Here is a 21483-nt window from a genome sequence, read left to right on the forward strand (position 1 = left end):
AATTCTACTACAAACTGTACATTCAATAAATTTTTTGGCAAAGATTACTCTCTCGCTCTTGGCAAAATCAACAGTGAAGGGTAGCAAAGTCATTTTAGTAGAAAAAAGGACGTTTTAGGTACAATTTCACATACTATGTAATTTCTTACGAAATTATAAGAAAATAGGTGGCTTATTATGTAAAATGAAAAGACTAGAAAATACAAAACAATTTCACGTCAAAGCATTAAAGAATATAAAAATGTTAATAAAAAATCATACTCATTGGAAAGTGGAAGATTTCTACGCGGAAGCAGACGTCTAGAGATTGGAAAGCTTGGAACGATCCTCTTTCGAACTCCAACTCACACAAAAAATTAAAAAAAAAAAAAAAAAAATTAAAAATTAAATAAAGTCATCATCATCAGCATCATCAAATCATCATCATCATCAACAACAAAAAAATTCATCAGCTGGGCTCAGTTCAGACTTTTGCTTGCTGTGAGTCAAACTGATCATTTTCTATATTATGAATCAAGTATTTACTATTTACTTCAAGTTCAAAGTAGATGAATTTGATTCTAGTGAGCCTCGAGTAGGGTTTTTATTTTATTTTATTTATTTATTTTGGTGTTTGTTGCTGATTTTGAGACGTGGGTACCGCTCGATTAGTGGAAAAACTTAGTAAAATGCATTTTGGTATCGGTAAGTTCCATATTATGAAGCTTCTGGGTTGAGGTTCTTGCAGTGTTTTCCTTTTGATATTGGTTTTCTCGGAATTGCTCTGTTGCTGAATGTTTATTTCTTTATGTTAGGATGGGACACTTTGTTCTTTAAAGCTACTCTAAATTAGGGTTTTTATTTTATTTTTTATGGTTTTCCTCTTTGAATTTACCTTCTGGGTATTGTTGGGTTGCTGCAATTGTGCTTATCTAATTTTCCTTTTTTTTTCCCTTCTTATGCTAGTTTGGTATCTAATTTCTGCAAGACATGTTACAGTAGGCGACTTTGTTGTTTAGAAGCAGCTAAGTGGTTCATTGTTGATTTGAGCCCCGCGGTAGTATTGGGTTAGTGTCAAATTTGTTTATAGTTAGGTATCTTAGTGTCTGTTTTCAATTATATGAAGGGTTGTTATATGCTTTGTGGTTGATTCTGGCAAATGAGTAAGTAGAATTGTTGTTAAATCAGTGTAGGGATTTTTTTATTGTTGCATAAATTTGGGAAATGCATTTTATAATAGCACTGGATGGTAATGTTTTCTTGTGTTTTATGGTTGATTTTGGCTTCAACACTTCTCTGGTCATTTTTTAAATTTCTCTAACTTGAATTAGTTCTGAAGAAGATAAGTTTTATCTTTGAAAGCTCTTGTATTTAGGGTCTTATAGAGCTTTCCTTTAATTTAGCTTCTTAGAATCGTTAGTGGCACATATTTTTGTTTATTATCTTCGAACAGTATTTAGTGTTTACTTAGAATCTATTACTGACTTTGACTTTTGAGAAATAGCTGTTGATATTGAAATTATGCTTACAATAGCTCAGATTTTTGCAAGTTTAAATTAATGCTCTTAGAATTACAAAATCTTTCGGTCTTTTCTTTATGTTGAATTTTGGATACTGCCCAAAGTCTTCCGTACAAGTAGGATATATAACTTTTGATTTCCGAAGTCTGCTTTATCTGCGGTTGTTGTGACCAAAGATATATGACTTTGATTTCCGAAAGCTGCTTTATCTGCGGTTGTTATGATGAAAGATAGATTTCTGAAAGCTGCTTTATCTGGGGTTATTATGTTCAAATAATTTTGTGACTGGGTTTTTCGGCATGTTCTATATTCCTGTCAAACCCAACTGCTGGGATTATTTTTCTTGGAGTACTAAATAATTCTTTTGGAGAATAAACAGTTAATTTTAGTAGAGTTATTTGACGGTTATTAGTACTATGTTATAAATTTTGTCTGTCTGGTTGGTGCAAGAATGTGAACCAAAACAAGATGGTTTCGATTTTTAATGCTTCTATAGAGAGTTATCTCTGTGGTTGCGTAGGTTTCTGCTTATGTGCATTGTTGGGAGGGAGTGTAAATTAGTTTATTTTATTTGAATTTATTTGAAACGAATATTCTAAGATCTGTGGTATCTTTTTCTTTTTTTTTTCGCATTTTAGTTTTAGGGTAAGAGTGAGGAGTTCTAATTTATTTCGGAAGACTAAGGGGATTATAATGATGTCAATGCCTACTTAAATAGACAAGTGAGGCCCGGGGCAGAAGATGAGAAGGAAGCAGCCAGCGGAATGCCGAGCTTTGATTCTCAGTTTTCCAATTCCGAAAAACTGTAAATTTCTTCTTTTGTCTGCTATCTGCTTTCTATTTTGTGCAAATTTTTTATCCCATTTTTCTCCCTTAAAATTTTTCTCTGTGAGGGAAAAAATGGAGGGGCTGATGTCTGGTGAATTGTATAAACGACAGCTGTGTCCTCCCTTGTGCATAATCTGAATTTAACAAATAGATGGCCAAGTTTGTGGTTCCCTGATATATTAGTTGGATGGGGATTAATTTCTTTTCAGGAAGCTATTTAACTATTCTTTTGTAGTATATGAGGTGCATACTTAAGCATTTAGTTTCTAGGCTGGCACATCTACCTGTTGTGTAGTTAATCAGATTGAATTGGTTGTTTAAGTTTTTAATTCTTTCAAATGTTTTGAGGCTAAGAGAGACACAAAATTTTCATTTCAAAAGAATTTTGATGTTCTGAACTAAGATTCTGTGGCATGATTAATATACTTTTGTGTTTGGGAAGGGAGGATAGCCAAGACACTCCAGAGATGTATTGTCTTGCCTCTTCTATGGGTATTATGGTTGGAAGGAAACAATCGTATTTCTTGTGAAGATAGATAAGAAAACAGAGGAGGCTTGTGGGGGAGAATCCATCCCTCCACTATGCTTTGGCTTCAATCTCAAGGGGATTTATTGATTAATTTTTTGGTTTCTTCAAACATTAATTGTGAAGGGGTTTTGGGATTTTTGTATGGGTTTATTATTTTTCTGGATTTGAAAAGGTCTGAAGATACTTGTTGCTCACAAATAGGTTTCTTGAGATGAGCTTTTTTATAGTTTTTTCCCTTTCTTTCTCTTTTTTTATTTAATTATTATTTTTTTAATCTTCATGGACATCCAGTCAGCATATGTTTTGCTTAATTTTTAAATTTTTTACTTTCTCTAATTATGATCTTGTAGTATTATTTTGATAGTTTCTTTTGCCTGGTGGATAGGTTTTGTCGAATTTGAGTTTTTGTTCTTAGTCTGCCGTTGAATCATTGTTAATGCAGTAGTTGTATTGTACTCTATAACCTGAAATTTTAATAAAGTGTGACTTTCAGTTGCACAGAGGGCACTACAATCCAGTCTAATCGTGGGTCTAATTTGGGGGCATTTGAGCAATCAGTTGGATTTCGCTTAGGAGATGCTGTCAACCTGACTGGAAGTAAGTATTTAGTCAATCAATATTTATAGATCAATAGTTTTGCATCTTGTATAATTTCATTTAAGAGTTATATATATTGATTCTAGTGATACAGCTGATGCTTTTTTCTTTTTTCTCCTTTTTGCTGGAGTTTTCACACTTTATGTGATCTTTCCATTTTGTTCTTTAAACATTCTGTTATATTGTATTATAATTGACAGAAAAGCGTCAACGCTGAAGAAACTAGTTTGGCATTTTTCTGGTGGTATCATAAGAAAGCCTTGCTCTCTGATCTTTCCACTAGACTTAAAATATAATGGATATAAAACACTCTCAATTTGTGGCTATTCTTCTGATGCAGATCCAGGAGCCTAAATTACATATTTATGAAAACAAAAGATCATTTCATGATCTTGTAGTATTGCAAATTCTCATTCCCAAAACGAATTTTCCCTCATATTAATTAAATCACAGTAAACTGTGCTTGTAGTTGCGGTTGTGTTTGATTGATGAGCCATACGTTTGAGATTTGAAAATCAACAAGATATTCATTCTGGCATTTTGTTTCTGTTAGAATTCGTAAAGTTAGTTATTTGTAAAGTTAGTTTTTTTTCTCCTATTTCTAGGAAAGAGTTATGATGTGTCAATGGGATTTTGTTTCTGTTATAATTCATAAAGTAAGTTATTTTTCTTCTATTTCTGAGTAAGAGTAATGGTGTTGATGTAGACACTGTTCTTAATTCAACCAAAGCAAGTGGCCAGGCAAATACTTCTGATCCCCTCCAAATTGTCACTTTTGATAAGGTAAATTCCATATCAACTTTTAAGCAACTATTCTTGAATTTCATCGCATTTGTGATGGCCTTTCACATAACTCCATGTCATTTTTTATCTCTTGATTTGTTATTACTTTGTTTCTCAACTGGAACAGTCACCAACTGCATCTAACTTCAACCTTTCGACCATCCAAGTGGAGTCTCATAGGCTGCCATTTGAAAAGAATCATCGATCAAATCTGGTTTCTATTTCTAGTGGTAATACAGAGAATTGGGGAGAATCTAATATGGCTGATGCTAGTCCGAGGACCGATATCTCGACAGATGCAGACACAGATGAAAAAAATCAAAGGGTACTGTCAAAGTCTTCATTTCCAAAGTTTTGTTCAAACACTTATTTTATAAAATTTTCTTGTGCAGAACTCTAAATTTATATGAACCATTGCTTTTCTCTTTTTTGATGAAGAGAGACAGTTTGTTTTCCTTTTATTAATTAAAAAATGTGTTGATGTTAAATTATATTAGTGTTGATCTACCACTTAAGCATTCTACATCTGCAGTTTGATAGAGGTCAATCCACTGCTGTTGTAGCCTCTGATTCAAGTGATAGATCAAAGGACAAATTAGATCAGAAGGTAATTATTTTAACTGCATGGGTTTATCTGAGCTTTATATGATTTTGTTTGATGGGGATCTTTTGCCTGATTATTCTATGCAGACTCTTCGAAGACTTGCTCAGAATCGTGAGGCTGCAAGAAAAAGCCGATTAAGGAAGAAAGTATGTGTTTTTCTTTTGTACAATTAACTTCGTAGAATCAATTTGTTTTGTTAAATATTTGAGGATCCAATTAATGGTAATGAAGACCAAGCCCCTGTTGAGAGCATAGTTCCTTGGTACGGTTATATCTTGTGAAAGAATGCTTGTTACTGGCAAGTGGTTGAAACTTAAATTTTTAAAATATATAGATATTGCCTTTGTACTGGTCATCTTCTTGAAAACTAAGCTATCATAAACAAAACTAAAAAACCAATTTCCACAGAATATATTGGTTAATTACATATGAATGACAATGTTTCTCTAATTAGCCACCCGTTTTGCATCAATTACTCTAGTCCTGTTGCTGGAACTATCACATGCTATTTGGAAGCTGAGCATGTCTTTTTGCAGTTTTGCCTGGCTTTTTGTAGTCTCCTGTACTGACTTGCATCCCGGCTTGATTTGTCTGTAGGCATATGTCCAACAGTTGGAGAGTAGTCGTTTGAAGCTGACCCAGCTTGAACAAGAGCTTCAGCGAGCAAGACAGCAGGTTATGTTTGACTATTTCTTCAGTGTTTCTATTTTATTTCTACTTGATCATTTGTTTGGGTGTAATTTAACCTTTTCTTCCCCTCTTGTTCAGGGAATCTTCATATCAAGCTCAGGAGACCAAACCCATTCAATGAGTGGAAATGGTATTCCTTCTTTCTTCTAACTGAAGCAGTGAATGCCTCCTTTAAATGTACTATTTCAAGAGTTTCTTAAGTTTTGAGAACTACAGAAGATTACCTCTACTATCAAAGCTTATAAAAATGACTCTTAGCTTGTTCTTGTTAATGAATATTCTAAATCTCAGAACATGCGTAACCCTATTGTTTAAAGTATGCTACAAGGAATACCTCTCCTCATTGCATGCCTGTGGTTCAATGTCTATATGCATGCTTGACCAAAAAATCTGTTCCTGTTTTTCATTTACATTGCTGTGTATCCTTCTTCTAATGCACTAGTTAAGTCTTTGATGATGAGATCCCTGGCAAGCTATGGTAGTCAGATGTGTTAAGAAAAAATAAAAGCGGCAAATTTACTAGTGAAAGTAGGGGTTCATGCTGGCAGTAAGCAAACCAGGAGTTGTTATATTTTACTGGCTGAGAACGAAAAATATTAGTAACCAGAATAATAATTTTTAATCTTCTAAGTAGTCTTTCTTTTCCCCCTGCCATGTATATGAACTGTTGGATCATTTCAGAAACCACCTAGGAAAACATGTAGTCATTTCAAATGTCATGTAAAACACAATGCAGTTTCCATGGGCTGTGCCGATGACTTCTTTTATATTTCTTGTTTGGGTTGTGTAATGCATGTTCATGTTTAGCCGGTGGTTTACAAAATTATATGCCATTTCATGCATGCCTGTGAGTAGTTTAAAATTTAGGGTGCCATTGTCTTTTCATCAGCTGCTTTTCTTTTTCAACTGTTTTTTAAAAATTAATTACAGTTCATGAACTTGATGATGTTCACTGTTCCTTTTAGGAGCGATGGCATTTGACGTAGAATATGCAAGATGGCTCGAAGAGCAGAACAAACAGATCAATGAGCTTAGATCAGCAGTGAATTCTCATGCAAGTGATACAGAACTTCGTATGGTTGTTGATGGTATAATGGCTCACTATGATGAAATTTTTAGGCTGAAGGCCAATGCAGCTAAAGCTGATGTGTTCCATTTGTTGTCGGGCATGTGGAAAACACCTGCTGAGAGATGTTTTATGTGGCTTGGTGGTTTCCGTTCATCTGAGCTTCTTAAGGTGAGTTCATTGTATCTTAAACTGAAAGATGTTTTTGAAAAGGAAGAGCTAATGAATTAGATTTGCAATCTTATGCAAGTTAGTTAAAAACTGTCTGTGTTTTCTTTCTTTTTCCTCATATTTCTTTAGTATGGTAAAAGATATTCAAGTTTTTTTCATCCTTTTTTTCTGTTCAATGTTATGTAATTAATATTTAATTGGAACAACCAATGTTATATGAAAACTTAACCTGTGTTCAACTTCTTGTGGAAACAACTAATGAAGATGTACTTGTTGAGGCTGGTCAAAGAATGTCCATCATATGTTTTGGTCAAAGAATGTCCATCGTATGTTTGATAACCACTTCATCAAGTAGATAGTGTTGAAATCACATAATTTTTCCCATGCATTAAAATTTTAAAACTAAGGAACTTCATTTATGGAGAATAGTTGGTTGTATTAGAGATATGCGGAAACTGGACAGAGGTGCATATTGAAGTTTGGTTCATTTTGCTTTTATTCATTTGAAAGAGATATGGAGAGGGAGTTGTAAAGGCAAGGTACCTTATTTATAAGTATTGAAGGATCGAGGCAGTGATAGGAGTGTGTGCATGCAAGTCCTCTCTGATAGATGTTACATGGAGGGTACAGCAATGATGATTGCATGTATATCCATTCTCTGTTTCCTTATGTAGATGCTAACACCTATAAATTTGCATTTGTTTAAACTTTTGTGTTTGCATTTTCCGTATTTATCAGTTCATGTTTCTTGTAATTTCAGTGGTTTACAATATAAAATATATTAGATCATCTAAATGTATATTGTCTTCATGATCTTTCTTCCTACTTTTAATGCGAGTAAATCAAACGGTTATGGTGGCAGCTTCTTGTGAATCAGTTGGAGCCTTTGACAGAGCAGCAGCTCGTGGGCATTGGCAACTTGCAGCAGTCCTCCCAACAGGCGGAGGATGCATTGTCTCAAGGGATGGAGGCATTGCAGCAGTCCCTGGCTGAGACACTGTCTAGTGGATCTCTCGGATCCTCAGGTTCTGGGAACGTGGCAAACTATATGGGACAGATGGCCATGGCCATGGGGAAGCTAGGAACTTTGGAGGGGTTTATCCGCCAGGTCCCCCCCTTCCCCCTTTCTCTTTCCAGTAAATCATTTCGTGCTCATTTATCTAATATGAAGTTCCTGATTCAACTGGTTTATGTGAAGTGGAATCTGAATTTTGTAATTGAGCATTATTATGGTTGTCTGTTCCTCTCATTGGGTTATATACCTCATTGTATAGAAGTGTGGTTACTAACTGTTTGAAACATCGAGTATTTTGCTATTAGACCTTTTTCACAGATGATTCTTTTCTTTCATATTAGCTTTTTGGTGTTGGTTTTTATGCTTGTCTTGTGGTGCTTCCTTCTGAAATATACTCTTTTCTCTCTTTCCATAACTAACTGTTTTGGTTGCTTCGTAATGCTAGGCTGACAATCTGCGGCAACAAACATTACAACAAATGCACCGAATATTGACAACGCGCCAGTCTGCTCGTGCACTCCTTGCAATCCATGATTATTTCTCCCGACTACGTGCTCTTAGTTCCCTCTGGATGGCCCGCCCAAGAGAGTGAAGATGCATTGTGTTTTTTGCCAGGTAGATTTGTGAAATTATGCACCTTGAGAGGGGGGGGGGGAAGGAATCTGAATTACATCCTGAAAAAGATAATTGTTCTGTAGTTGTGACAATTTTTCCCCCCTTTATCTGTTTAGATTTTCTTATGTCCTAGATTTTTATACTTTAGTGTTGGTACTGGTTTTTCTGTTAATAGGTCGTACTGGTAGAATTTGTCCATTATTCTCTGAAATGGATATGTATTTCTGTTTATTATTCGCCGCATAATCGTTATCTTCTCTGGGACTCTTGTAAGTTGTAAGTGTTATTCCAGTGTCTGTTGTCATTGTAACCAATGTTTCTCAAATGAATTTGAATGTTTGATGAGATAAAGTTATTAAGTTTTTTTTTCTTTTCTTCTTCTTTTGTTAGTTGAACACTTGTTTAGTACTTTTTTTTTCCGGTTCATAGATGGATTCTTGTTTCATTTGTTTGATTTCTGCTCTATATTAAATGATGGAGACAAATTAAATTCTGTTGGGCAGAAGGTTTTTTTTTTTTTCTTTTTTCCGGCTGATTGAATAGAATGATGTTATGTTTATTTACTAGACTAGGAGTGAGGAGTGTGGATACTTACTAAAGTGAAAGTTAGGAGCGCGGATTTTTTCTACTCTAATGTTTACTTACATATTTTAATGGAGACTACTCTTATGGTGGTAGGTGAGAGTGGGAATCTATTCTTACATCTTTTTTTGTCTTTATTTTATTAAATAGTTATATTTAACTAAATAAAATAAATAATATTATATTTATTTAAATAATATTATTATAATATTTTATAAATTAAATTTATTGAAAACAATAATATTAAATTTATTTAAATATAATATTATTATATTTGGTTAAAATAATAATTTACATTAATTTTAAGTTAAAATTGTTTAAAAATAATATTATTATATTTATAAAGAGTTAATAATATTACTGTATTCTATTTTTATTTAAAAATATAATATTATTATATTTATTTTAAAATAATGATATTATATTTATTTGATATTAATAATTAATAATAAATAGTTTATTGTAAGAAAATTAATAATAAAGAGTTTATTGTAAGAAAATATTAATTTTGTACTCTATTATTAATGATAATGCTTCATTTGTGTTGTTCTCATCAATAATTTTTAATTTACATAATTAAAATTAAAATCAATAAAAAAATTATGATTTACATAATTGAGAATATTAATAATAATTATTGTTATTCTACAAATATAATAAATAAATATTTTATTTTTTGAATATATTTTTTACTAATTTTGTAATTAAAAACTACAATTTTTTAAATAAGAGTAAAACTATAATTTGAAATCATTTACTCTCAATCCAAGTAAATATAAACACATAAATTAGATTCTAATTATGATTTCATATATTTATTCTAATATAATTAAACAACTTATTCTCTCTCTATATTCCCAATCTCAGGATCCCCCACTTCTTAAAATTCCTACATCAATCCAAAATGTAAAATACTATCTTATTTGACATAAAAAAAAAAAAGAGGAATAGCATAGCAGTTAGAAGTGTGTATATCTTATAATAACCTATTAATATTAAATACAACAATCTTCAGGTGAAAGATTTCAACGGCTCATATATATTCAACAAATCCATTGTTGATGTAAGTTCATACATCAGCAGTTCCTTGTATGCAAGTCACTTAAATAGCAAGAGGATCATACCCCGCATGTTAAAGGTTACACAAAATTTGTACTCGTGCTTGGCCCGCATTTAGGTTTTATTTGGTATTGAGATATTAATGTATAAAAAAAGTTGCGATTGAAATAAAATTTAATAGTGTATAGTTAGTATGAGTTTTAACTAATAATTTTGACAAATATAGTAATATATATATATTTAATCATACAACTAAGAAGTCTAATCAACTTTGTTTCCGGCCACAATAGTTAATATTTGTTAAACACTTTAATTGTGACTTCTATAGCTGCTTAACCTTAATACCCGACAGAGCTTTAGTATTTAGTTGCGAAAAGCTGTAATTATGAAATCATTTTTTTAATATATGGTGAATATGACTTTTAAATAATAATTTTGACAAAAATAATAAAAATATTATAAGTTTTTCATAATATAAGTGTAGTATAAATTAACTTAACTTTTAATTTCAACAAGTGTTTACGAAACACTTTACCACTGAAGTTTTTAAGTTACAGTCATCTACCAATTACAATATCAAGTATGGCCTTAGTATGTGTTATATATTAAATGGCATTTGTTCTTTTTTTTTTTTTAACATATAAGATTTTGAAGAAATTGAGTACAAACAAAATTCTAGTTTTGTTTCTCATTCCAGCACATTGAGATATTTCTTCATAATAATTTCTTAAAACAATGGGATTGTTCTCTAAAAATTACTCTAAACCCTTTAATTTTAATAAGGATGTGGTTATATGCATTTTAAAATTTACTCTAAACACTCTTTTATTCTAGGCAATCCCTAAGTTGCGTTTAACGTATCTTACAGTCTGATTAATATCAACCATTAAATATCTTCAATTTCAATCCAACGGTTGACGTTTAATTTATGCAGCAGTAATAACAAAAGGGAAACCGGCTGAATTGGTTAGGAATAACTGATGGGCAACCGGACCAAAAGGTTTCACCTTTCATCATCGTTTGAGAAGGCAAAAATCACTAAGAAATGTGGAGGGAATGATTTAGGGATTGTGGAGGAGAATAGGGATTTGGTAAATGTTTGAGGAAATAAGAGATGGGATTTGATCTAATTAACCAATTCTATAGATCTCCAAACCATGAGTAAATTAAGGAAGAATGAATATAGAAATTAAAGAGGCCATTACTGTTGTTGATCAGCTGCCTGTAGAGAATTGCAAATTTCTAGTAAATTACATGTATCGGTAATTGATTGATTAACAAATGCAAGAAAATCAAATTATACTCAGCAATTTATCATAAAACTATAATTCAAACCCTAGAAATTTATCTTTCTCTTAAGAATTTGAGTAGCCAAGAACTCGACTTTGAAATTGGCTAGCAACAACTAGAGATCGGAGTAGAGGATAGAGGTTGCGACCTCCCAAGCAGCGTTGGTTTGTCGAAACTAAATAAGCCACTAATTTGCTGCCACCCGGTTACATGATTCGGTCTTGTCATTCAAGAAGTGAACAGCTTGCGCCACTTTGATTTGCAAGTCCATTTGCATTAATTGAAGCCTAGTTTGTAGAAAATTCGATGGTGGATTTTGAGTAGGATGGTCGTTGGAGGAGATGCAGCTTCGGCTTCTCTTGGTGGTGGACTTTCAGTAGGATGCTGGTTGGAGGAGATGCAGCTTCAGCTTCTCTTCGTCAATGTTTTTTTAATTTTAAGAGGTGAGGGATTCAATTGTGAAACGAAGTCGTTTAATCGATTGCAACCGGCTGCAACAATCAATTATCTGGATTGACTTTTTCAGTCAACCCGGTCTGCAACCGTTTCAACCAGTTATGCTTTATTTCTTTTTTATCCATGTGGCAGATTTTTATTGGTTAGTTAGTCAAATCGCAGGCTGTAAGTTACGAAAATTGTAACTTAGGGGGATCCTTTATTCTATACCACTTGTACATTAAATTTAAAAAGACAAATTTTAGGTCGTACACTTTTACAAATGTCAGAACAGCCCTTTATCAAAACTATTCCATTAATAAGTACTTATTTTTGTTTACAAAAGCCATAAATACATTTTGATTTAGTTAGAGTGACGATTGAAGGGAAGTTTTAATCACGAACCTAGCTTTTACTTTGATGTTCTTCGCTGCACAATATATTAGTCTTGTTAACTGAATTTCTTCATTTTTTAAAAAAACATTTTTTTTGGGGTCTAATTCAAATCAATTTGCTGTGAGTTGCGATGACGAAGAGGAAAATGTTTAAAATGAATTATTACTTATACGGTGTTAAGTAGTAATACATATTATATAACGTCCTTGATGGTAAATTACTTTAAGGTTATTTTAGTAATATAAAATTAATTGCTCAAAAATATAAATTGGAGTGCATGATTTCTCTATGATGCTATATGAATTTTTACGGTATGGATAATGGAGTCATTATGGACCCTTGGATTTTAAAGTTTTAATTTTCAGTATTGATTTAATTTAGTGGATAAATAGCTAATTACTTAATAAATAGTAGATAATATTCAAGTTCATGAATATAATATTATTTTTTATTATTCCATAAATATTTTTTAAATCACCAACAAAATTAAAAATTAAAACTGCAAAAATATAAATTAATTTAGAGCTGTTAATAACAAATATGCATTATTCAATCTTCAACCACACATGTTATTTTAGACCTATTTTTTTATTTATAATTAGAACAATATAATTTTGAATTCCCACTTTTATTCATTGTCTTTTTCTTTTTCCTTTTTCTTTTTTTGAAATTACTCATTGGTGAAGATTGAGTTGAATTAATTGTTTCAGTATTTATTAATCTAGCAATTTTTTGTTGAAAATGAGATAATAATAAGAAGATAAACTAAGATTGAGTCATGTCAATATCACGATACATATATTTTAAACGGAAATATAGAAGTATTAGTAGACTATACTTGTTTCTTTTTATTATGAGAAATTATCATTGCATCACATTTATTTTGCCTTATGTTCATCCAACCACTACAAAATTTTAACATGTACTTTGCACCACCTTTCTTTTTACATTTGTATCAACTAGCCACTTTTGCATTGACACTATTAAATAATTTTAATAAAATGATAATTTTATCCCCAAATAAATTAAAAGACTATTTTATCTTATAAAAACTTTTAAAATTAAAAATTATAATCATAAAAATATCCCTAAATTTAATAAAAAATAAATCCCAAATAGAGGTGCTCAACTGATTTTTACTAAATTTAGATTTTACAAAATTTTAATAATTATTTTCATTAAAATTATAATATACAAAATTTTAATAAAAATAAATGAATTTATTTATTAAAAAATTATAATTTTGTAAAATTTTATTAAAATAACTGAATTTATTCCTTAAAAGAATAAATCCTAAAATTTTAATAATTTAGGGGATTTTTATTAAATCCCTAAATTTTGTAATTATTTTTATAATTATAATTTTATATTAAAATAATTTTTATTAAAAATAAAAATTCTAATTTTGGGATTTATTTTTATTAAATTTAGGGATATTTTTATCATTATAATTTTTTTATTTTTTAAAGTTTTTATAAAATAAAATGGTCTTTTAATTTATTTGGGGGTAAAATTATCATTTTATTAAAATTATTTAATAGTGTTAATGCAAAAGTGGCTAGTTGATACAAATATGAAAAGAAATGTGGTGCAAAGTACATGTTAAAATTTTGTAGTGGTTGGATGAACATAAGACAAAATAAAAGTGGTGCAATGATAATTTTCCTTTTATTATTTAATCTTTAAAAAATATGTTTAACAGATTTGATCATTAGTGAAGTTAAATTCTTAATAAATTGAAATTAAAATATTATCCTAACTAGCTTCTAATTTTATGAACTGTTAATTAAATTTAACAGTAAATATTTGTACTACTATTGATGCTGTAATTTTTTTAAGAGCATCATAAAGTGACCCGCAAGTGCAAATTTTCTCTAAATCCTCTTATTTTAATAATGGGTCAGGTCCCTCTTATTTTAATAATGGGTATGGCTATTTAAACTCACCAAATTACTCACTAAATCATCATTTGAAAATAATTTTTAATTCTTAAAATATCCCCAAAGTAAATTACAATTTTGGACGCTAATTATTAATTTTTAGGAGTTTAAATTTTGTTCATCCAACAAAGTCAAATCAAAAGTTATTTCTACAAATATATGTATGTACAATTTTTTACAACTGAATAATTTGATGATTGGTTTTTCTAAGGTGTTCAAAATTTGTTCAGCAAAAAAATTATATGCAGTGTTTACGTGTACAGATAAAAATAATCGGATTACAATATGAGCCCCAAGAAAAGCAAACAATAAATATAACAAAATGAAAATTCATGACAAGTGCCACTTAAAGATTTCTCAAGTATCTTTGACGTGATTGAAAGATCTGAGACTACGGTGCAAGATAATGCTTAAAATTGCTTTGGGTATCCAAAAAATCAATTGAAAGGAATAAATTGAGAAACTTTAATAACGTACAATCGAAACACACATATGAACCCTAGTATTATTAAAATACACGGACAATTTTTCAGTAAAAATAAATTAAATGTGATATTAAAATTCTGTATAGATATTTAATTTTTTTATAAAACATACATCTAGAAATTTACTTGGCATTTTGAATTTTTGCTCCAAAATAAATAATTGAAAGTATTGTTTATGTTTTGTATAAACAATTGGTTTTCCACTTAATAAATCTAAACATTTAGGTGGCGTTTGTTTTTTAACTTAATGACTTAAAATGACTTAATTTAATTAATTAAGTTAATTAGAGGTGTTTGTTTTTATAACTTAATGAGACTTTTTAGATAATTTTGACTTAATAAAATAAGCTAATTTTTTTGGCTTTTTACTTAATGGAGAAATCTGAATTAAGTCAATTACTTGCTAATGTAAAAAATATCCATGTTTTATAATTTATTTTTCATGTCTATCCCAAAACTCACCCATAGATATTTACCCCACATAAAAATATCCTTGTTTTTTCTTTCTTATATTATATACGATAAAATTTGAAATTTATGGTATTTTATATATTAAAATTTTAAAATAATTATGTATTCACTTGAATATAGTTTTACTTATAAATGTTAAAATATTATGGTATTTAATATATTATTTATTTGACATTCAAATTTAATAAGGATACAAATGTAAAAGTACATATTTTTAGCTTTTTAAGTTGAAAAAAAAAACAACTTAATACTTATTTTTCGAGATTCAGACAAAAAAACAAACATATTATTCAGATTCAGACATTCAGACCTATTCAGAATTCAGACTAATTCAGATCTATTCAGATTTCAGACAAAAAAACAAACGCCACCTTAGTAAAAGTATATTGGGTATTCTGATGGATTTGTTATGCAAAACTTTTTATTTACGAAATTTAAGGGTAAAAACTTATTTAGTCTCTATATTATGAGGTTAGTGCATGTTTAGTCCCTGTATTTTTTAAAATACCTCAAAACGTTCCTGTCAATAAATTATCGATACCTCTGCCATTACTTTTTGCTCTTTCTAGCTTGATTTTACAATGTTACTCTCTTAAATAATATTTATTTTTGTAGGCCAATAATAAAAGAAAAAATTAATTTAATCCCAAAAATAAAATAAAATAAAAATAGATATTTTAATTTTTGTGAAACCTCATGTGTGTTCCAAGAAATTAATATTGTAAAAAAATTAAATTACCACTTTTTTGGATATTAATAAAAAAAATAATATATTAACTCCTCTGCATAGTATCCCACAAAAATTAATATATATTTTTTTGTTTCTATTTTATTTTAGAGTTAAATTAATAATTTTATTTTTTCTTTTTATTAATGTAAAAAATAACATTATTATAAGAGAGTAATATTATAAAAGTAAGTTAAAAAGAACCAAAAGTAATAGTAGGTGTCAATAATTTAAAAACATAGATGGTTTGAAGTATTTTTAATAATATAAAAATTAAACGGGTACTAACCTCATAATATAGAGATTAAACGATATTTTTTTCTAGAATTTAAGGGTGAATTGTTTAGTAGATAATTTTAAATTTAATGAGTAATTTGATAAGTTCAAATAGTCCCATCAGGCCATCACTTAGTAAATAACTGTTAAAGGATATTCAATATGTATAATTAAGAGAAAACATAATAACTTCGGACTTCGAAGCAAACTTTAGAAACTATAAATATTAATATTTAAAATAAGGACAACAGCGTGGATAAAAATCCTGATATGAATAATCACTATTCTTTATCGAAATAGGAGCAAGCAAATTCTCTACATCAGTAGTGGTCAAAGTTACGAGATAACTTAAAAGATTTGCTCTCTCACTCCCCCTTTTGCAAACTATCAAACAATAATTTTCGTTTGATATTTTTATTTCATCTTCACATTTTTTATTCTCTAAACACTGAACGTTTGGCATTAGAAATATGTTGGATTAAATTTTCATAAAAATTAATAGAGCAGGGATATAAAAATTCTAAGAACATATAATTCTTTTGGTAAATATTTTGTCTTAAAACTTATTATTATTTTGAGATATTATCATTTGTCCATCTAAATTTTTTTGACCTATCAAGTCAGTATCAAGATTTACTACTTAATGCTTACATTACTATCATTTTACTACCAAAATGTTAATACAAGTTAAAAATTTACTGATATCGTAAGGGCAATTAAGAAATTTCACGTTAATGCCAGAACGTATTATTCAATTGTAAAAGAGATATTATCAGTTGTCCGTGAAATTTTTTTGACATATCAATCCAGTACTAAGGTTTCCTAAAACCTACAATTTACCACCTAATGTTTAAGCTATTATCACTTTACCACTAAAACATTAACACAATTAAAAATCTACTAATGTCATAAAGGCGTTTAAGGAATTTCATATTGAACCCAAAATGTTAACACAATTGTTGAATGATGAAATATTAGTTTTGGAGTATTTGACTCATACCATTAACTTATTTTTAACAAAATAGTAGTAAAATAATAACGTCGTAAATATTAGGTGACAAAATACAAATTTCATCAAACCTTAATATTGATATAATATGTAAGAAAAATTTATATGGATAAATGATAGTATCCCTATTACTATTATTTTGTTCTAAAATATAGAATGAACAAAGCTCAAATTTATTTTTTTAATCTCTTATCTCTCCCAAGATTCGGTGACCAACTAAATAGAACTACTTGAACTATTCGGGAACACCCTTAGGGCCGAAAGACTTAATAATTGATCAATGGTGATTTGAGTGAGAGGGTAATCAAAACCTTTATGAAACCAATGATAACCATTTGGTAGCCTTTTCCCAGTGGGCACAAATGTTAAAGCACAGAACCAAACAAACATGGATTATGCTTCTTGATGACTTAAGTTGAAGAGAACTTTTAACAACTTGGTGTTCTTATGATTTCAATATAGAAGTACTGTCAGTATTCAGTAATTTAGCATACACACACACAAGGGTGGTGATTTTCCAACGTTGACAGAACTTAATTCATGGAAGCCAAAAATCACTGAACTGGGTTCAATACTGACCGGAAGAAACAAAATCCAGCAAGAACATACAAAAACATTGTTAAGTTCATTATTATTTGGGAAGTCTATGCCCAGAAGCAAAGCCCCAACCCGGGGCATGTCTGTCAAAAAATGAAGCTTCTTAAAAGTAGTTGCTTTTATAGAAATTCTTTAGAAAGCTGGACAGGCCCTGATCCTTTGGGTCCAAATCCTGCACAAGCCCTTGAGGACCCAATACATATTGACCAATGACATGGTGCCGCTGCTTTGCATGCTCCAAGATGTTGTTCAGCTCTTCTGTTCCCTTGAAGAGAAGCATATCAGTTACCTGCACATTTACTAGTATCATGAAGATGGAAAATAACTATTTTCAAGCCTGAAGGAGGGATCGATATTATACCAGAGTCATGTAATAACTAAGGTCTATAGATTTCAAACAATTCAATGCCTTCAAAAATTCAAAAGCTAACATCTTGGTGGCAAAATGGGCAAGTTAATTTGGAAGTGTAAGACGGGCATTACGTTAAGTGTAGCCTACAAATTAGGGTTTTTATTTTGACTACAGATATAGCTATAAACTCTTTTGCACAAATTATTTTGTACAAACCGATGTACCATCACATGTATGGTTGAATAAAAACATCACATGGTCCACAAGATTTTTTTCATATTTGCATCCAACCAATCATGTCATAACACATCAGTGTGTACAAAAATAGTTTAACGTACAACAGTTGAAAGCTACATTACTCTTTTATTTCGCAGGGTTTTAGTAACCAGTCAAAATAAACAGCAGACCAACAAAAGTATATACTGTTGCCAATTAAAACCAGCAAATTTCATTGTTTCTTCCCCCATTCTTATCATACAAATTTGTTCTCTGCGGAAGCCTTTATACATTATTTGGATTGCTAACGGAAAACAGACAAAGTTTGAAGGACCAAAAGACATTATACAGTCCATCAGACATCATCATAATTCCACTTCTAGATCAGACAGCAGTAAAGGAGAAAATTTCGAAATCACAGGAAACACAGAAAGGAGAAAATTCCCAATCTGGCTCGAATTGCAGCTTCAAATTAGATCTAATTTTTGTTTTTTATTCTTCAAGATAGATGCATAATCTAAAAGCACACCCAAAATATCAACAATATGTGTCCAATCTTCATGTATCAAAGCCTCCCATTGCGATGAGAGTCAAATTTTAAGAAATGTTTTAAAAAGATATTAAATGAATAGTGTCAAAACTTTCCCCAATGCCCCAATAATTTGAAGAGGAAAGCAAGAAGAGATTCAGCATCGTTAAACTCCACAGGAATTAGACAAACAAAATAGTGAAGAACGGTAGACACTAAAAGCAAAAGAACACCAGCTGGTATTCTCGATCTACTATTTAAAAGCCAATCAATTTACCAATAAGATACTATCAAGAAACAGTTTTTACAAACACATCCCTAATGCTTAATCTGCCACATCCCAAAAACACACACAATCATGAAAACACAACCTTCCTTCAAAGCATTTAGAACAAACAGCTGCCCAAACACCTACAAGCCAGATATTATAATATTATCAACAAAAGGCAGGAGAAAGAGTTATTTTGTATATAAAATTCATTAGAAATATTTCACAATCATCTAAAATTTCTAATTCATAATACTATTGTAAATTCATAAAATTTTAGGAATTAAAGAAAATTTTTAAAAGCGGTTCAGGAAAAAACTTGTAAATCACTATCCAATTGATGTATAATCTTCTTTAGTATCTTCTATCTTATCTCGGAATCTGTTTCATGGACAGCTTTTAGTTGTTCAAAATGACATTTTGAATGGTTAGTCATGCCATTTGGTTTAAAAGATTCACAAGCATTTCAAGATTGATAATAATGGCAGTATATTAATAACCCCAAATGGAGAAAATTTCTTTAAAAAATCAACATTTGTTCAACCAAACTTTGAAACACAAGTGGTGCCGTATGAAAAGAAGTCAATAACAATTGAAAAAGAAATAGACATGCAATATTTTGATTCATTATTAGAAGAAGACAATACAGTAGAAAATAAGCTAGAAAGAAATATTCACGAAAGTGATGAGCTAGAAAACAATGAATTGGAAATTTTCGACTATATAAAATTAATCATTATTTTATTACAGATAGTACATTTTTTAACAAAAAAATGATGTCCAAGTTTCTAAAACATTTACTTCAAAATCTGATTCTAATTCTGAGCTGTTACTAGTTTCTAATTCACTACTACCATATTCACTAAGATTACAAGTTCAATTTGTATTTTATAATTTGCAAGTACAGGTCAATTACGCAATCATATAAAATTTCCAATTCATGGTTTCTAGCTCATCACTTTTGTGCATATTATGTTCTAGCTTGCTTTCTAGCTTTTTTCTCCATCGTATTATCTTCTTCTAGCATATTACGTTCTAGCTTTTTTTCCATCGTATTATCTTCTTCTAACAATGAATCAAAATATTGCATGTCTATTTGTTTTTCAATTGTTATTGACTTCTTTTCATATGGCAGCACATATGTTTCAAATTTAGGTTAAAAATGTTGATTTTTCATTAGTATATTAACATTGTTATCAATCTTAAAATGCTTGTAGAACATTTTTTGAACTAAATGGCACGACTGACCTTTCAAAATGTCTTTCAGAACAACCAAAAGCATATAGAAAAAAGCCTCTAAGGTGCACAAAGCTTTCATCTTCAAGCCTAACGGCAATCTTCCTTGATTGCCCCCCCCCCCCCCCCACCACACACAAAGAAGATAAAAAAGTTAAAATTTTATTTTTATTTTTAGCCGTGAATTAATAAAAAGATAATACTAGAAACCGTCGCATCTAAATCAAAGGGATAATTAAATAAACTACTTAACCTGGATTTAATCAACAACACTAAGCATGGAAATTACTTTGATTTGCAATTAAATAAGTTGATTAAAAAAATAAGGAAGAGTTATTGAAAAGAAGAGAAATGAAAACAATACGACACCTTAGGATTGGTGACATTGGCGTTCTTGCGGATCTCGGATGCGATGATGGAACGGAGCTGGGACTTGGAAACGATGTCATCTAGGTTGTAGATTTCCATTATTGACGGAATTGAACGGCACGCCGTTTTGAAAAATTCAAATACTCGGCTTCGAGCCTCCTCTAGGTTTACCGAGTTCGGCGGCACCTTCACGGCTCTCAGTGTGAACGACATTTTCACTCGCTCGACTCGACTCACTCGTACCTCTGTTTTCCTTTCGCTTGGAGTGCCTATGTCATCAAATCGTCGATGGAACGGAGTTGGACAAAGCAAAATCAAAAGGGGCAAAATGTAAATGAAAATATTTTACGTTTGCTGGGTTATACGACGACGTTCCAGCTTAAAGCGTCGTGTGGGACGCACGCGTAGTACGGCGTCGTGTCTGATTTCCGAGTTCACATGCGGTTCTTATTTCTAGTCTCGTTGTCGTCACTTTGAGCAGTATTATTCTTGTCGTAAGTTAAAAACCATAAATAAATAAATAAAATTTCCTTTTCTTTTGACATTTGGAAATATTTCCTGAAAATAAAAAAAAATTCATATTATTTTAAAACATAATTGCCCTTCTTATCCGTATGTTTATTTTTGAAAAATTCTGATATGAATTTACAAACAAATTTGATTGATAAATGGACCCATCCATCTTACGTCAGGAATTACTTGCAACACGAACAAACTTTCGATTGCTGCCTCACAACTGCTTGTAAACTAGTAAATCCTCCATCTCTTTTATTTTTTTTATTTTTTTCCCCTTCTCTCTCTTTTAAGTTGTATAAACTCCTGAGCCTTTATATCTAATGCTACAAGATT

At 30.5% G+C, this 21483-nt stretch overlaps 2 protein-coding genes across 7 annotated transcripts; one reads left to right on the top strand and one right to left on the bottom strand.

Moving 5' to 3' along the window:
- The first annotated feature begins 255 nt into the window (after nt 1–255).
- On the top strand, nt 256–8434 carry LOC102607483 (transcription factor TGA6-like). 6 transcript variants are annotated; one of them, XM_025098639.2, is made up of 13 exons: nt 259–480; nt 946–1046; nt 2138–2304; nt 3338–3453; nt 4160–4236; nt 4364–4561; nt 4769–4843; nt 4927–4986; nt 5438–5515; nt 5609–5660; nt 6496–6767; nt 7630–7875; nt 8228–8434. In XM_025098639.2, the coding sequence occupies exons 3-13, from the start codon at nt 2264–2266 to the stop codon at nt 8372–8374; spliced, it is 1362 nt and encodes a 453-aa protein (XP_024954407.2). In that variant the 5' UTR covers nt 259–480; nt 946–1046; nt 2138–2263; the 3' UTR covers nt 8375–8434. The 6 variants fall into 6 exon arrangements, with proteins under 6 accessions (XP_024954417.2, XP_024954407.2, XP_006465757.2 ...); XM_025098649.2 differs by lacking the exon at nt 946–1046 and having other exon boundaries at nt 256–480; nt 7645–7875; XM_006465694.4 differs by lacking the exon at nt 946–1046.
- Nucleotides 8435–17604: 9170 nt separating this feature from the next.
- On the bottom strand, nt 17605–20981 carry LOC102608946 (NADH dehydrogenase [ubiquinone] 1 alpha subcomplex subunit 6). Its single transcript, XM_006465701.4, has 2 exons — nt 20635–20981; nt 17605–17953 (listed from the first exon to the last, which is right to left on the bottom strand). The coding sequence occupies exons 1-2, from the start codon at nt 20845–20847 to the stop codon at nt 17768–17770; spliced, it is 399 nt and encodes a 132-aa protein (XP_006465764.2). The 5' UTR covers nt 20848–20981; the 3' UTR covers nt 17605–17767.
- Nucleotides 20982–21483: the final 502 nt, after the last annotated feature.

This window comes from Citrus sinensis, chromosome 5, assembly GCF_022201045.2.
Source record: "Citrus sinensis cultivar Valencia sweet orange chromosome 5, DVS_A1.0, whole genome shotgun sequence".
NCBI classification, from domain to species: Eukaryota; Viridiplantae; Streptophyta; class Magnoliopsida; order Sapindales; family Rutaceae; genus Citrus; species Citrus sinensis.

What these genes read in the sequence shown, in the direction of transcription:
- LOC102608946 (XM_006465701.4), bottom strand. Translation starts at nt 20,847, where the DNA reads ATGTCGTTCACACTGAGAGCCGTGAAGGTGCCGCCGAACTCGGTAAAC. An exon ending in CCAATGTCACCAATCCTAAG is followed by an intron (nt 17,954 to 20,634) that starts GTGTCGTATTGT and finishes GTAAATGTGCAG; the next exon opens with GTAACTGATATGCTTCTCTT.
- LOC102607483 (XM_025098639.2), top strand. Translation starts at nt 2,264, where the DNA reads ATGCCGAGCTTTGATTCTCAGTTTTCCAATTCCGAAAAACT. An exon ending in AAATTGTCACTTTTGATAAG is followed by an intron (nt 4,237 to 4,363) that starts GTAAATTCCATA and finishes CAACTGGAACAG; the next exon opens with TCACCAACTGCATCTAACTT. An exon ending in TTCAGCGAGCAAGACAGCAG is followed by an intron (nt 5,516 to 5,608) that starts GTTATGTTTGAC and finishes CCTCTTGTTCAG; the next exon opens with GGAATCTTCATATCAAGCTC.